General features: G+C 66.5%; 1 protein-coding gene across 1 annotated transcript; it reads left to right on the top strand.

Annotated features, from left to right (window-relative positions):
* The first annotated feature begins 3411 nt into the window (after window positions 1-3411).
* On the top strand, window positions 3412-10628 carry NOL9 (nucleolar protein 9). The gene is made up of 12 exons (XM_055137570.1): window positions 3412-3802; window positions 3888-4104; window positions 4621-4748; window positions 5143-5287; window positions 5368-5464; window positions 6315-6412; window positions 7352-7513; window positions 7593-7893; window positions 8274-8385; window positions 8678-8855; window positions 9756-9889; window positions 9986-10628. The coding sequence occupies exons 1-12, from the start codon at window positions 3434-3436 to the stop codon at window positions 10148-10150; spliced, it is 2106 nt and encodes a 701-aa protein (XP_054993545.1). The 5' UTR covers window positions 3412-3433; the 3' UTR covers window positions 10151-10628.
* The last annotated feature ends 5644 nt before the right edge of the window (window positions 10629-16272 follow it).

The following is a 16272-nucleotide window of genomic DNA, read 5'->3' as shown; positions in this document are numbered from 1 at the left end:
CGCCGAGGCCCACAGTTCGCTTCTTTATTGGCAACCGGGAGCCCGGGTGGGCCCTCGTGAGCTTTCCCTTCCCACGCCTGAGGCAGTGTAAGCGCCACATAGGCCTCCCCAGCCCCTACCAACACCGCCCGGCCTTTGACCATCGAGGCCCAGAAAGCTTCCAGCCCGCCCAGTCTCGGTTTGGCGCTGCAGACCAGGGGTCAGGCAGAGCAGGAGAGGCACATGTGGCCCTGAGCGGGGGCCTGAGCACTCCGCCCGCACTGGTCGCGGGGGCGGAGCATCACCAGGCGATGGATTTACAGAGCCACTCTCTGCCCAGCGCTGCCCACACGTGGACCGCCCTGGTGGGCATCTAGGACTCAAGCAGGGAGCAGGCTGCAGGGGATGTTCCAGGCTAGGCCAGCATCCTTCCAGTGTTGGAGTCAGTTTTGTTTCAAATGGAGGAGTCATTCGCTGGCCAGCGACAGCTCTCAAGCCCAGCCAGACGAGAGAGGCAGTATCGAGAGCAACATCGAAGGCAAAATTGTATCCTGGGGTTTCACTTCAGTACACAAGTTGCAAGAAGCAAGCAAGGAAGTGGAGCAGTTGCTGAAGCTGCATCCTCCACGCCAACCCAGCCACAGCTAATTCCTGGGCCTGTCCTGAAAGCAGGCGCTGCAAGGCCTTAGTTGTGGGAATAGGGCCCCGTGTGTTAGTTTCCCCGCTTGTGTTTTTGTGTTAATTTCCTGTGCCTGCCATGAGACCATGAGGTCCCTAGACCGCAGCTGCAGACCGAGGTGTTTGCTGAGAGGGAGGCCTGGTGGTCTCAGGGGACCTGTAGGCCCGCATCCCACTCTGTTAGACAAACACCTGGGCCTCAGACACCCGGCGCCTGAGCGTGCACCCAGGCCCCAGAGTGTGGACACTCCGGCAGAAAGACAAGTGGTTGGAAGGAGCCGTTGCCATCAGGACAGATGCCAGCCCCAGGGCAAAGCTGCCCCCTCGGCAGCTGTGCACAGCAGCTGGGCTACCCAAACACACCCAGGACGTTGCAACCCAGTACGGGGTGCCAGCTGTCCCCAGGCGCCTCGGGTGTATTCAGACGGGCCGCGCCTAGGCAGAGAGCCTCAGAGTGGGGGAGGGGGCCTGGCTGCTCCCCTCTGCTTTCCAAGGCACCCCCAATGCTGGTGGCAGTGGAGCTGCCAGAGGGGTGCAGGCAAATGAGAAGGCTGTGCTGTGCAAGTGGGGGGGCACGGACTGGGCTCTGCCAGGTGGGGGGCCTCCCCGTGCTAAGCGCTTGCGCCCCACGCCCGTGTGTGTGAATCACAGGCACTGAGACACAGCAGCCTTTCCAGAACCTTCCTCCTGGTGGCCAGGGTGGAACTGGGCTCTCCCCAGACGAGGGGTACTCCACATGCTGCTTTCTCCCCGTGCCCGTGTGCGTGAACCACAGATACTGGGACGCAGCAGCCTTTCCAGAACCTTCCTCCTGGTGGCCAGGAATGAAGCTCAGTCACTTTGCATGCAGGGGATTTGGATAGGATGTCCCAACATGGCCCCCCAAATTTTATCTTTTTTTTTTTCTTTTTGGGTCACACCCAGCACTGCACAGGAGTTACTCCTGGCTCTGCACTCAGGAATTACCCCTGGCTGTGCTCAGGGGACCATATGGGATGCTGGGAATCGAACCCAGGTCAGCCGTGTGCAAGGCAAATGCCCTCCCCGCTGTGCTATTGCTCCAGCCCCGGCCCCCCAAATTTTAATGATAATAAAATAAAATCCAGAACTTTCCTCCTGGACCCACTGTCGTTATGTGCTTTATGATGGGGGTGGGACTGCCAAGTGGTGCTTGGGGGCCCAGGGATCACCCCAGTGATGACATGGGGGCTCAGTTCGAGGTCCAAGGACGAAGCCCATCCGCGTCCTGCAGGGCCAAGGACTACCTGCAGGTACTTGGGGGCTGCTCAGTTGGTCCTGTTTGGTTGGGGCCAAGGATGAACCCAGGTAGGGGGCGTGCAGCGCTGACCCCCTGACCGCTGGACCATCTCCTGGCCCCATCTCCCTCAGAGGGGACGCAATCACATCTCCCCAGGGTGGGCCTTCCAGGACCACAGCTCCGTCGCCGTCTGGGAGCTCGGGACTCTGCAGGAGAAAGGCCAGGCTTGCTAGATCCTGCGCTCCTCAGCAGCCAAGATGCAACTGTGTTATTTTTGTTGTTTTCCTTTTAGGACCTCGCAGACCGACCGGCTGGAAAAGGATCCGAGTCGGCAGCAGGAGCAGGGCAGGAAGGGCAGTGCCCTGGTGAGGGCAGTGATTCTGCTCAGTGTCAGTCTCAAAAGGGGGATCCTGGGGGGGACGGGGAAACAGCCCCCCAGATAATCCCCAGGGAGACTCGCAACGAACAGATCACAGATCGGGTCGTGGAGGCTACTAGCGGGCTGCACGGAGAGATTGTCCAGGTGGGCGGAGCTGCCCGCCCGCACTCAAGCTCCTGCGCACTGAAGGGCAAGGGGTGGCCTGCAGGGAGGGGGATTTAGGACTGGCCTTGGCCTCTGGGGCCTGTGGACTTAGGACCCAGGCAGGGGGGCAGAGATGCACACCAGGCCCTTCCTCTGCCCTGGCGCCTTCCACCTTCTTTGGTGCCTACTGCTTTAACTGGCACAGGCAGAGGAGCCCGGGCATTGATGGTGGAGGGAGAGGAAGGCAAGGACACCTCCTCCTCCTCCTCTTCTTCCTCCTCCTCCTCTTCCTCTTCCCCCTCCTCCTTCTGTTCTCTTTGTTTTGGCGCCACACCCCGAAGTGCTCAGCGCCGACTCCTGATCACTCCTGGCAGGGCCCGGGGGACCCGTATACCGGGCACTGGAGACAGCACCCAGGTATGCTGCGTGCCAAGTAAGCACCGCAATATCCCTACTAGCTGTCCAGCCTGGCCCGCGGGACAGTTCCTAGGCGGCCCCGAGGGGCGGCGGTGCCGAGGGGTGCTGGCTGCTCGGTCATTTCCTGGGCCTCTCTCGGCCGGGGCGAAGGCTGTGAGTCACACTCTCCCCCTGTCCTTGGCTTCCGACACTGACGCTCTTAGGCGACCCCCGCGGAGCCACACTGCCCGGGGTCGCCCCGCGCCCAGGCCGGGAGCTGCAGGCCGGCAGGTGCGGAGTCTGGGTCGCTTCGGCCGCGACCCCGGCGCCACCACCCCAGCGCGCGTGCTCAGAGCGGCGCGGTGGCCGCGCCTGGCGTGTCGGCGTCCTTCTCGGGGGGGGGGGGCTCGGCGGGGTCTTGCACCCACGGGCGCAGCGGGACTCCCGGGAAAGGCCGACTCCACCGCGCCCCGCCGCCAGGCGCCGGCAGGGGGCGCCCGCGCGCGCCGCTGTGGGCGGGGCGCCAGGGGCGGGGGCGCGCGCCGCTGTGGGCGGGGCGCCGCGATCTCGCGAGAGTCGGCCGGACGGCGCGGGGCGGCATGGCGGACTCTCCGCGGCGCGCGAAGCGGGGCTCGTGGGTGCGGGCGCGCAAGGCGCGACCCCAGCCGGCGCTGGGCCGCCGGCGCCGCCGCCGCCTCGAGGCGGGCCGCGGGGGGGGCCGGAAGCGCCTGCGGCGGCGGGTGCTGCAGGCGCGCGCGGCGGGCGCCGACTGGCGGGAGGGCGCGTGCGAGGGGCCGCGCGGCGCCGAGCCCGGCCCGGCCGCGGCCCCCGCCCCCGCCCCGGCCCCCGCCCCCGCCGCGGCCCCCGACCCCGCCCCGGCCCCCCGGACCCGCAGCCGCCACCCGTGCATCCCCGTGCCGCGCGCCCTGGGCCCGGACCGCGTCCTGCTGCTGCTGCCGCTCGAGCAGGTGGGCGGGGCGGGGGCGGGGCGGGGCGGGGGGCGCGGGCGCGGGCCCGAGCGCCTGACCGAGCCGCCCCCCCACCTCCCCGCAGGGCTACACGTTCAGCGGCACCTGCAGGCTCACCTGCGTCCTGGGGCAGGTGCAGGTGCTGGGCTGCACCCTGGGCCGCGGCCACGCCCGCGACCTGTTCTCCACCTACACGCACGTGCGCCTGACCATCAACGCCGTCCACTACCCGGCGCCCGAGCGCAGCGACAAGGAGATCAGGAAGGACGTGCACGCCGCGCTGAGGCCCTACTGCAGGCTGGGTGAGCGGGCACGGGGTCCCCCGAGCCCCGGCCCGGGGAGACCCGCCCCCGCTCCCGAGGGCCCGCCGGCGTCACCCCTTTGCTTATGACTAATCTTTGGGGCCGGCTGGTTCCGGGGCCACGCTCAGGGTTTACTCCTGGCTCTGTGCTCGCGGGACCCTTGAAAGTGCTGGGGGTTGAACCCCAGTCGCCCTCTCTGGCCCCTGAATTGCGTATTGTGGGGATTCTTGTGCCCGGGGGCGCTTGCTGGCTCTGTGCCCAGGAGTGACCCCTGTCTAGCTCAGGGGGGCATCCAGAGTGGCAGGCTTTTGAGCCCAGCCGTCACCATTTACACACGAGCAAAACTGTCCAGACAGTGGGTTTCTGGCCTGTGTGTGCTCCTGTTTCAGGGTCACCTCCTCCAGGAGGCCCCCGGGGAGTGTTCCTATGCTGACGCTCGCAGGTTGCTGGGCACGGCAGCGCAGGAGTGGGGTTGGTTGGCGGTGCCGCCTCTAAGGCGCATCTTTGTCTGTGCAGAGGACCGGAACTGGGTGGTACAGAAGTACTCCCCTCTGTGCTCCGTGGTCTTGCTGGAGCGCGTGAAGAGCACCGTGATGAACTACATAGCCAGCCACCCGGGCCTGTCCACCGTCTTCGTCCAGGAGGTAGGCCAGCACGGCCCAGTGACGCTCACCCCCGCCCCCCAGCCGGCTCGCTCTGCCCCCGGGACCTTGGTGGCTGTCCTGTTGGATCCTGTGCCGGGCTGGGGCCCACGAGGACAGCAGGGCTCCGGGTGCCGGAGATGGGGCTTGTGTGTGCACGGGGCATGTGCTCTGCCACGCCACCAGCTGCAGGGGTGATGCGGCTCTTTGGGGTGGGGGGGCGGGAGGGGGTGGTTTCCAGGGTGACACAGGACGTGTCCAGAGCCCACAGTCTGTATCCCGGCAGGCACCCCGACGCCTGCTGTCTCTGGGCCAGGGGACGGCTGTCCGTGAGCGGGGGGAGCCCGCGGCTGCGTGTGGTGGGCGCGGGACGGCAGGTCTGACTTGGCGCTGTCAGTCCCACAGCCAAGTCTCCGCGAGCACCAAAAAGACAATTCGAGAGCTGCAGAACATCGGGATCAAGAAGGAGAAGGTGAAGAGTGGCCTGGAGATGTCCGAGAGTGCCCTCTCGGCCCTGGAGGAGCTGGTCAGCCTGTCCTGCGGTGAGCCGGGGCCCGGGTGTGCGGGGGGGGGCGGGGGGCGCCCAGGGACGGGCCTCACCGGGTGCTGTCTGTCCCCCCAGAGGAGGTGGACGGCTGCCCTATCATCATGGTGTGCGGGCAGCAGGACATTGGGAAGTCGACGTTCAACAGATACCTCATCAACCAGCTCCTGAACAGGTGCGGGGAGCCGGGGCCCCGCGGCCGGCTGGGTGGGGTGGGGGGGGGGTGGGGCGCCGTCTCGTCTCAGCGCGGCCTCTGTTGGTTCAGCACCAGAGGTTCAGGGAAAGGAAAACTTGGGTTTTGTTTGAGTTGTCTCACTTTGGGGGTGCCGGGAGCTCGGGCTCAGGGTCTTACACGCGCAAGGCCCCAATCGCCTGTTCTCAAGGGGCCTTTCAGGACAGAGCCGTCCGCCCCGTAAGCTTGCCGCCTCCTTCCCTCCCCGTGTCGCCCTCGGTCTTTTCCCGTCTTCCCTCTCGTGTTGGTGGGACCCTGCAGCTCTGAGGGCCCCCTTATGGACTTGATACAATGAGGCTTTGGGGGGGGGTCCCTACTCTGCTCGTGGCTGCGTCAGGGGCCACCCGGCCTAGTGACGGCTCTCCTGTCTCCTCGGGTGGTCTGGGGGGCCACACCCAGCAGTGCTCAGGGCTTCCTCCTGGCTCTGGGCCGTCTGTGGTGTGGGGGTCAGACCTGGGTGGGCACGCGCAGGGCACACATCCCCCTCTCTCCGCCCGCCACGTCCTGACGAGCGTCGTCTCGGGGCTGGAGAGGCAGCGCAGTGGGCGCGGCGTCTGCCTCGCACGTGGCACGCCTGTTTGTTGCTCGCCCGTCACTGCGGGAGCGTGGCCCCTGAGCACCGCGGGCCGTGACCCCAGACCCCGCCGTAGCCCCCAAGAGCAGCCCTGTCCTCAGAGCACCGCCTCACAGCCTGCCTCAGCCGTGGCGCCAAAGGCCGACGCCCTGGGCCCTGCGGGCTGATGCCCACTGCGCGGGACCCCAGGGCCACCCTCTTTCCCCTCCGCCTCCCCAGCCTCCCGTGCGTGGACTACCTGGAGTGTGACCTCGGACAGACGGAGTTCACCCCTCCCGGCTGCATTTCCCTCCTTAACATCACGGAGCCGGTCCTTGGTGCGTACCCCGCGTTTCCTCGAGCCTCGCTCCGCCCCCTGCACTTGAAAGCGCGTGTCAGCGCCCCCGGCCCGCCCCCTTGCCCGGTGCAGCCTTCTGGGGGCCGCCGCTGGTCCTGGGGGGAACAGCGAAGGGATGGCGTCTCGTTCCTGTCCATAATTCTTATCTCGGGGCACACTCAGCAGTGCTCAGGCCTTACTCCTGGCTGTGCACTCGGGGATCCCTCCTGGCATTCTCGGGGGACACTGTGGGGTGCTGGGGTCGAGCCGGGGTCAGCCACGTGTGAAGCTGGTGACCTCCCTGCTCACCTGGCTCCAGGCCCGGGGGGACAGTCCCAGTTCCACTCGGGTTTCAGTTGGTTCGGTTCGGGGGCGTGGCTGACTCGGGCTCCGGTGTGGCCGGGGAAGGGCCCGCTGTGGCCGTGCCGGAGGCCGGTGCCATGGGTCCTGGTCGACCCAGCCTGCCGAACAGCCGCTGCCGTCTGCCAGCTCGTGGCTAGGGGACGCGCCGGGGTCCGCTCCTGCTCCTGCGCTGAGAGCTCACTCCGGGCGGGCTCGGGCTCCGTGGGGCGGCCACACGTGAGGCTGACCTGCTGCCCACTGTCCTGTCACCCTGGCGTCTTGCTTTTCAGAGCGTTTCAGGTGCCGAGTGCTCGGAGATGGATGGGGCGGGGCGGGGCCTGCACTTGGCCTCTTTGTTTCGCCTTGTATCGGGGCCCAGCCGTGCCCCGCAGTGCCTTAACCTTCCCCCGTGCCGCGCCTCGGGACCCTGTGCGCTGTGGGGGTTCAACGGGGCTGGGCCCTTCAGCCTGTGCTCCGAAGTGCCGTCTGCCCAGCCCGGTCCATCTTGGGACCCCTCGTTGCTGCGCGCTCCGCTTCCCTCTCAGCCTCAGCACCCCCGCGCCCTGGGAGAGCTGGACTCCCTGGTCTGTCTCCCCAGGGCCCCCCTACACCCACCAGAGGACGCCCCAGAAGATGGTGTACTTCGGGAGGACCTCGTGCCACAACAACTACGAGGGCTACATCGAGGCGGTGAAGTACGTGTTCGCCACCTACAAGCGGGAGGCCCCCCTGGTCGTCAACACCATGGGCTGGATGACAGGTAGGCCCCGAGCCGGGCGGCGGGGGGGCCCGGGCGCGCCTCTGGGCAGCCTGGACCCGCCGTGCCTCCTCGCCCGCAGACAAGGGCCCGCTGCTGCTCGTCGACCTCATCCGCATCCTGGCGCCCAGCCACGTGCTCCAGTTCTCCTTCGAGAGTCGCAGCAAGCACATTCCGGACATCACGGCCAGCTACGTGGACGCCACGGACGGGCTGTACACCAGGAGCACGGCCCGGGCGCGCAGCCGGGGCTCGAGCTTCCTGCCCGAGCTGCCCGAGCCGGAGCTGGCCGAGGACGAGAGGGCGGGCCCTGCCATGACCGCCTCACACAAGCTCATCCACATCCGATCCGAGTTCACCATCCGGAGATTCGGACGCAACAGGTGACGCCCGGCCGGCCAGCCCGGCACGCTGCCCCCGGGGCTCTTGTTGGCATCGTGTGCTGTGCCCCCTGGAGCTGAGGGGCTTTGCCTGCCGGGGGGGCCACACCCAGCAGTGTCGGGGCTCCCTGTCCTCTGGACGGCGCTGTACCGTGCCTGTGGGCCTCCAGGGAGCCCCTGTTCCTTCGGGTTACTCGGAGCTGTCACCTGCCCGCTGCAGGTGTCCAGGTGTGGCTGCAGGACTCGGGGCCTCTGGGGGTCTCGCACCCAGCAGCCAGGCCTCGGGCGTGGAGAAGTGCCCTGCGGGGACCCGGCCAGCCCGGGTGCTGCTCCCGGGGGCGCCACAGTCTGCTGACGCTTCTCCCCCCTCGCTCACTCGGCAGGGATCCGTTCAACAAGGTCCTGCGGGACCTGGCCGTGCTGGGCTACCTGAGCCTTCTGCAGCCGCCCGCGCCCCAGCCCCTGCGGCCTCTGCAGGCCCTGACGCCCTACCAGGTACCCTGGGCTCCGGGCCGGGGGAGGGGGCCCCCGTTCTCCTTTGCTGAGATACGGCACACGCACTCGCCCGTTGTACACTCAGACCACCTGGCCTGGTGCGGGGGCACAGCCGGCGTCGCACTAGGAGCCCGGCCCGCCCAGCCCCCATGGGCCCCGGTGTTCTCAGCATTGTGCCTCAGGGTCCGAGTCTCCGCTCCGCTCGTGGCCCCACGCCTTCACTCTCTCTACCTCCCGGTGGGCGTCGGTGCCGTCGGGCCTGGCCCGGCCTCACGGGCCCGCTGTCTTCCAGGTCCCTTTCAACGCCGTGGCGCTGCGGGTCCTGCATTCCGACGTGGCCCCCACCCACATCATGTACGCGCTGAACGCCAGCTGGCTGGGCCTGTGCCGGATAGCGGATGAAGTGCGTGGGTACAAGGACGGGCCCGTCCTGCTGGCCCAGAGCCCGCTGTGCGACTGCCTGGGCTTCGGTGAGTGGCGGGGGCGCGCCTGCCTCCCTCGGGCCTGCCTTCTTCCTTTCTGCCCGTGTTCTGTTTTGGGGGGCCTGCGGTGCCAGGCTCAGCCCCGGCTCCCACTGGCCCTCCACCACCTCCGCCCCTCCTCACCGTCTCTTCTTGGGGCTCCTCCGTTCGCCCAGCACCCCTGGGGCCCAGCCCGGCCCTGCCCCCATGGCACACGCGTGTGTCCCCGTCCCCGTGTCTGGCCCCAGAGGGCGTCAGGGCTGGGCTGGCTTCTGCTCCGCGCTTGAGCTGTGTCTGCTCGGAAACTCTTCGGGGGGCGGGGTGGCAGTGCTGGGGCTCAGGCTGGGCCCCGCCTCCCGCTCGCGGAGCCTGGGCTCACCCGCAGGGCCCCTTGGCTGGGGGCTGGGGCTGGGGGCTGGGCTTGGGCCTGGGCCCTGCTTCTTGCACGTCTGTTTCCTTCCACGGGGCACAGCCCGGGCCCCAGACTCTACATGGTTAGTGTGTGTGAGGCCCCCTGGGTATGTTTCGAAACCATGAAATGAGAGCAAAGTCAGAGTATCGGCTAGGGTCAGGGCGATAGGACAGCAGGGTCCTTTGCCTTGCTCATGGCTGACCTGGGTTCTGTCCCTGACACCCCATACGGTCCCCCGCGCACCGCCAGGAGTGATTCCTGAGTGCAGAGCCAGGGGTCAGCCCTGGGCTTCGGCTGGTGAGGCCCAAAAGCAAAAGAGGGAAAGTAAAATCAGCCAAATACGAGGGACTGGAGAGAGCGGGAGGAGGGGGAGCCGGCCTTGCACAGGGTGACCCGTTCCTGGTCCCACGCGATTCCCCGAGCCGGCCGTAGTGGTCCCTGAGCACCGCTGGCTGGGGACACAGGGCCGGGTGCGTGAGCGGCTCCTGTGTGTGCAGGCATCTGCCGGGGCGTCGACATGGAGAAGAAGCTCTACCTCATCCTCACGCCCGTGCCCCCGGAGCAGCTGCGCACCGTCAACTGCCTGCTGCTCGGCGCCGTCTCCATCCCCAGCTGCGTCATCAAGAACCAGGTGCGGGGCGGCCCCGGGGCTCCGGGGGGAAGGTCCGGCCTGCCAGATGCCCGCGAGCGTGTCCCCGGGCTGACTGTCGTCTGTCGTCCGTTGCAGAGTGGCCCGGAAGGGACCATCCCCTACACCACCACCGACTACAACTACAAGCTCCCGGGCGCCTCGGAGAAGATCGGGGCCAGGGAGCTGGAGGAGGGGGTGGAAGAGAGGCTGCCGCCCAGAGAGAGGCCGCGCAGGAAGAAGTCGGAGCAGGGACTCTTGTGAGGGGCCGCGGGGGCCCCCGAGCAGTGCCCGCCGCTGTCCTCCGGAGGGGGCGTGGCCAGGACGTCGTGGACTGGAGCGCTCCGTGCGTTACACAGGCCCGAAGCTGTCGGGGCCGGCTCCCGGGTCGCACGGCGAGGGCAGGTGGCCTCGGGCCTCCGGAGGGAGCCGTGTGTGCTGGCAGACGCCCCGTGGAGGGCATGGGACCAAGGTGGGCCCGCCTGCGGGCCAGGCCGCGCCCAGCACCCCGGGACATCTCCAAGGCGCTCTCGGGTTTTTTTGTTTTACTTCCAAGCCGCACCCAGTGACGCTGAGGGCGACTCCTGGCCCCGCGCTCACGTCACTCCTGGTGACAGGACATGCGGGGTGCCGGGGACTGAGGGGCCTGCTGCATGCCAGGCCGGCCCTTTCCCCGCCGCCCCCTCCCCAGCCCCGTCTGTGTATCTGGGTTAATGCTGAAAAAGTCGCTCGTCAGTTCTGAGCCTTCTGGAGTCTCTGTCCTCGTCAGCCGGGACTGTTCTCGGCTGGGTCGGGTGGCCCCGGCCCCGGGAGCACCTGTGGGGCTGGGCCCGGCCGTGCACGTGCGGGCCGCCTGGACAGGGCCCTCGGGCTCGGGAACCAGGGCGGTGTTCTCTGAGGTCAGTTCACAGCCAGTGGCGCGTGTGCGGCAGCCCAGACTGGGGGCAGGGCTGGGCTCCATCCCCATCACCCCACAGCCGAGCACAGACAGGAGCCCCTCCACGTGTCCCAACAAAATAGCAAAAAAATATACCAAAAATTTTGAGTTTTGGGCCACGCCCGGCAATGGTCAGGGCACTCCTGGGTCAGTGTTGCAGAGTCCCGCCTGGCGGGGTTCGGGGACTGGACCCAGTCAAGCCCAACCCACTGGACTCACTTCAGTTAAACAAGTAGATTCGGGCAGTAAAGGGACTCGGGGGTGAGCACGTGCCCCAGAGAGCCTGTCCCCGGGTGCGCCCCGGAGCAGGGGAGTGTGTTGGGCAGATGTGGAGCAGAGGCGCAGCTGAGGGTGCTGGGGCGGGTGGGGGGGTTCCCTGGCGATGCCCGTTGCTCCAGGCTCTGCGCTCGGTCACCCCTGGGGGTGCTCAGGGGCCGTGTGCCCGGCACACGCCCTGCCCGCGCTGTTCTGCTGCTCTGAGCCCCAGGCTGAGCTGCGGCTGAACGTTTCTGGGGGTGTGACGTTACGGCCGAGTGCTCTGGGCCCACGGGCAGGACGCGGCAGGCCAGGGGACCCCAGTGGCCTCACACGCCCTTAGGGATGCTGGTTCCAGACTGTCCAGGGCCGGTTCTGCTGCTTTTTCCGTCTGGGAGCCCCGGGAGTGCGCAGGGCCCCGGAGCTCTGGACGGTGTCTCCTTCCCCTTACCGCTGGGGCGGCGCTGAGGTAAGGGCCTGTGTATGCCCCGTGTAGCTTGCCCACGCTCTGTTGGCGTGACCCTGATGGGCTTCTCCCTGGCCGGCACCACCTTCCCCACTGGGCCCCCTGGTACGTCATGGGCCCCGGCGGTGCTGCTGGGCCGTCTGGCTGCAGCCTGAGTCCGTCCTTGTCAGGAGACAGGCCCGGTCACCAGGGGGCGCTGCGGGCTCTGCGGTGACGCCTGGGGGTGCCTGCCCCTCCCCCCGCACAGCTGGCGTTGGTGCCCGCCTGCAGGCGTGCAGTCCCGAGTGGGCACACAGAGCCCCCAGACAGGCTCCTGCAAACCTCTCTGTCCTGGCGTGTGACTTCTAAAGTGGCCCCCGTGCATTTTAGAGAAGTTGGAGAGGTGACTTGGGAAGCTCAGACCCCTTGCTGCCGGCTTTCGTGCTTGAACGTCACTTCCTTTGGGTCCGCTCGGAGGAAGAGCAGATATAGAAATAAATGACAGGATCCTCAAATGATAGCGTCTGCCTCCTGTTCCGTAAACAGGCATTACTCCCGTCTGTCCCCGCTGCGCCCTGTGGGGGACCGCCTGGCCGGGGGCGGGAGCTGGCCAGGGGGGCCGGGCCGGCCCGTGGGGCCCCGCAGGTACTCGCCGAGCCAGTCAGCTGCCAGGGTGGCAGGGCGGCGGCCAGGTGTGGAGGCGCCACACCCAGTGGTGCTCAGCCGACTCCTGACTCTGCATCAGGAACTCCTCGCGGCTCGGGGACCCCTCAGGATGCTGGGGGTCGAACCCTGGTGGGTGATGTGCAAGGGCGACGCCTTACCTGTCCTGCTAACTCTCCCGCCTCCTAATGTGACCTTTCTAAAAGTGTCCTGGGGACCAGAGAGAGGGTCCAGGCGCTTGCCTTGGATGCGGACCCCCAGCTCAGCCCCAGGCGCTGTGTCTCCTTCCCTGAAGCCCCCCGCCCCGCCCCGCCTCGCGTGAGCCAGTGGCCCAGCACTTGGCTTGCGTGTGGGAGCCCCGGGCCCAGCCCTGGTGCTACACCTGACCCGGCTGGGCGTGACTCCCCCGTGCCGCCAGGTACGGCACCACCGAAAGGACAAGGAACTGGACGCTGGCGTTTGGGAGGGGGGCGCGTCTGGGGGCGGGGCGGCTGTTGGTTAGAATGCCCAAGGGGCCCAAGGTGGATAAAGTCACGCCTTCGTCTCTTTCCCGCCCACCTTCCCACCTCGGAAGAGCCAACGCACACGTCGCCCTCCACCCCGTCCTGCCTTGTACGGCGCGACTGGCCGTGCGGGCGTGCTGGCTGCCCGGAGGACGCCGACGCCTTGGGGTCCCTCGGGTGCCAGTGACGCCCGACCGTCCGGCAGGTCAAGCCCCTGCGGCTGGCCCATCCAGGATGATGGGGTGACAGTTCTTCCCGTGCGTGAGGGCACCCCAAGGCCCCTCCGTCACAGGCGCGCAGCCGCCACTGGGCTGGCGGGGCACCTTGTCCTGGGAGGCCAGCGGCACCCACTGGGCAGTACAGGACCCACAGCCAGGCCAGACACAATGGCCAGGTAAGGCGCTTGCTTTGCCCGCAGCCGGCCTGGGTCCAGGCCCTGGGACCCCGTACGGTCGGCCTGTCCCCTCCAGGAGTGGTTCCCGAGCACCGCCTGGCGTGACCCCCGCAAAACCACAGCCTTCCTTGCCTGCCCCAAGCACCCCCGGAGGGCTGAGAATCACCCGGTCACTGCCCGCCCCAACAGGGTCCCACTGGTCTGACCTGATGCTGCCTCTGGGGGTTGGGCCCCTCGGTGCTCAGAGGACCATGGGGTGTGGGCAGAGCCATCTCCTGCCCCCCACACTGAAGTGGCCGAGATGCTTCACCACGGAGAGCCCCTGGCAGCCGCCACACCGTCATGCCAGCACTTTGCCCGGACCCCGGAGCTGAGGCTGCGGCTCTCGCGGGCACGGGGTGCTTCGGGCAGCCCAGTTTGACGGCCGGACAGTCGGAGCCCTCCCCGCCCAGGACAGGGCCAGCCGGCAGGGGTGCCCCGCCCCGTTGAAGCGGAGCGAGCCCTGGACTGGCACTTGGTAGAGGTCGCGCGGGTGCCCCAGCCCAGGGTCCAGGCCCGAGGCCCGTCCTGACGTATCCAGGGCTGTGCTATTGCACCCCGCCCGCCATCAAAGCGTTTTGTTCCTGTGCAAGCACCACTGTGATTCCGCACACCCGTGGTTGTGGTTTTCCGTGGCCATGGCGGGATTCCGTGTCAATCTCATTTCTTCCCGATCCTCCTCATAAAGCTTCCAAGTGAACAAATGCCCAGAAAGGGTCCTTCAGACCAACGCGTCGGAGCAGCGGGCGGCTCCCTGCACGGCTCTGTGCACCCAGAGCTGAGGGAAACGGGTGTCCTGACGCCGCTGGCACCCGCGTTGGCTTGAGTCGAGCCGCCTCAGAGCCTCGCCCCCGGCCCGGGAACTACTGACACACGTTTATCTCGTCTGCTTGATTTTCCTCTGGGGGCCCCTCAGTTCCACGGCTCCAGGGGGCACGCCAGGGACACTGAGCGCTCCCGCCCGCTGGGGGTGCCCCTGCAAGGGTGCGCCTCCGTTCAACCCACACCTGCTGCCTGGTGGCGGGGGCTGAGGGGCGGCTGCAGCGCCCTTTGAGGGTCCCCCTACACCCCCGCAGGGGACGGCAGGCATATTTCCTGTGCGTACCTGACTGGGCTTGCTCTCGTTTGGGGCCACACCTGGGGTGCACAGGGCTCACTCCTGATGAGTTTGGGGGACAGTATCGGGTGCCAGGAATTGAGTCTGGGTCCGTTGCGTGGAAGGCAGGCGCCCGGCCCGCCACGCTGTCTTTCCGGCCTTCCTTTTCGTTCTTTCACACCCCAGAGATGGAGAGCGTCGATCGCCTTCACTCCGGCCACGGTCCCTCCTGATGGACTCACGCTCACCACTGATCAGCAGCCTCCTGCCTGCAGCCGAAGAACATTCCAGTGTGTTTGAGCCTCTGTGTGTGCACGTGTGTGACTGGGCGTGTGTGCACAGTGCCTTTGTAAGGGTGCAGGCGTGAGCGCACATGTGGGTGTGTGCACAGTCCATGTGACCGGGGGGTGTGCATGGATGCGTGTGTGTCTACCTGTGTGCGTGCGTGTCACGGATAATGCTGCTACAGCCAGGGCATAAATGGAGTTTTTAGGTGTTTTTTTTTTTAATTCTGGAGGTTTTGGGCCACACCTGGTGTGCTCAGGGTTCACTCGTGGGTCTCCTCGGAGGTCACGCCTGGTGGCGCCAAGCCGGGCAGCCATGGACAAGGCAGTGCTTCCACCCTGTGCCAGCTCTGCAGCCGCTGGGGTCTCTGTGAGGCCGCAGAGGGTGCTCAGAGCTGGAGCCGCGTGTTCTCGCCCGTCTACTCCGCCTTCGCTCTCCGCCCCCCCCCCCCCCGCCTTCTCCTGCGCTGGCGGGAACCCGGGTCTCCCACACACAAGGCAGGTGCTTTGTCGGGGCCACATCCCCGCCCCGATTTTTTTTTCCTTTTTGTGCCACACCCTGGCGGTACAGGAGGGGACCATAAGGGATGCCGGGAACCGAGCCCGGGTTGGCCCGTGCAAGGCACACCCTCCCCTCCCCCGCTGTCCCGTCGGTCCAGCCCCTCCCGCGCCCACGCTTTCCTTTCCTAGGAAACCTCCATCCTATCCTCCACACGGCCCTGCTGAGTCTTATTCCCAGCCGCGCACACGGTCGCCTTTCTGGAGTCTTTTCAGGGGCTGGAGTGACAGCACAGCGGGGAGGGCGTTTGCCTTGCACAAGGCCGACCGGGGTTCGATTCCCAGCATCCCTTAAGGTCCCCTGAGCACCGCCAGGAGTAACACCTGAGTGAAAACCCAGGAGGTAACCCCTGTGCATTGTCGGGTGTGACCCAAAAAGAAAAAAAAAAAGAAAAGAAAAGAAAAATGTCTTTTCAGATGCTCCGTCGGTTTTTTTCTCGGGTGGCGGGCACGGCTTGTCTCGCAGCTGGGCCGCATGGGTTCATCTGTTTCCAAGGGCAACTCCTTATCGGGTGTTTGATTTGCAAATATTCTCTCTTCGCTGGCCTGGCCGGTGGCTTCCCGTGCTGTGAGAAGCTTCTGGGATCAGATTGTGTTCCATTTGCTTATTTTTGCTTTTGTCGCTTCCCGTGTCAATTCTAAAATGTCACTACCCAGTCCAGCGTCCCGTAGCTCACTGCTAGGTCTCTACTGGGACGTGTATGGCCTCGGTCTCACCTTCAAGTTTAATCCCGAGACTGGAGCAGAAGTGCAGCTGGGAGGGCTCTTGCCTTGCACGCGGCTATTCTGGGTTCAACCCCCCCCCACTCCAGATGGTCTCCCATGTCCCGCCAGGGGTAATTCCCAAATGCAGAGCCAGGAGTAACCCCTGAGCATCACCGGGTGTGACCCAAAAACTAAAGAAAGAAGGAAAACAGTTTAATTTCTCTGGAGCTGCAGAGAGAGTACACGGTAAGGGCATTTGCCCCACATGTGGCCAACCTGAGTTTACATCCCTGGCTATGACCCATGAGCACAGAGCCAGGAGTAGACCCTCTGCACAGCCACGTGTAATCCCAAACAAAAAAGAGTTTAATTTTTCTGCTTTGGTTTGAGTCGGACGAGCTTCTTGCATGGGGGAGCTGGCCGAGGAACCCAGGTGTGTGGGACCCGGGGCCGATATCTCCAAGGCTGCTTGGATCCGGACTGGGCCTATTCCACCCAGATCCCCCA

Source organism: Sorex araneus, chromosome 5, assembly GCF_027595985.1.
Source record: "Sorex araneus isolate mSorAra2 chromosome 5, mSorAra2.pri, whole genome shotgun sequence".
Taxonomy (NCBI): Eukaryota; Metazoa; Chordata; class Mammalia; order Eulipotyphla; family Soricidae; genus Sorex; species Sorex araneus.
Note: the sequence above shows the minus strand (reverse complement) of the source record. Positions and strands in the feature narration are given on the sequence as shown.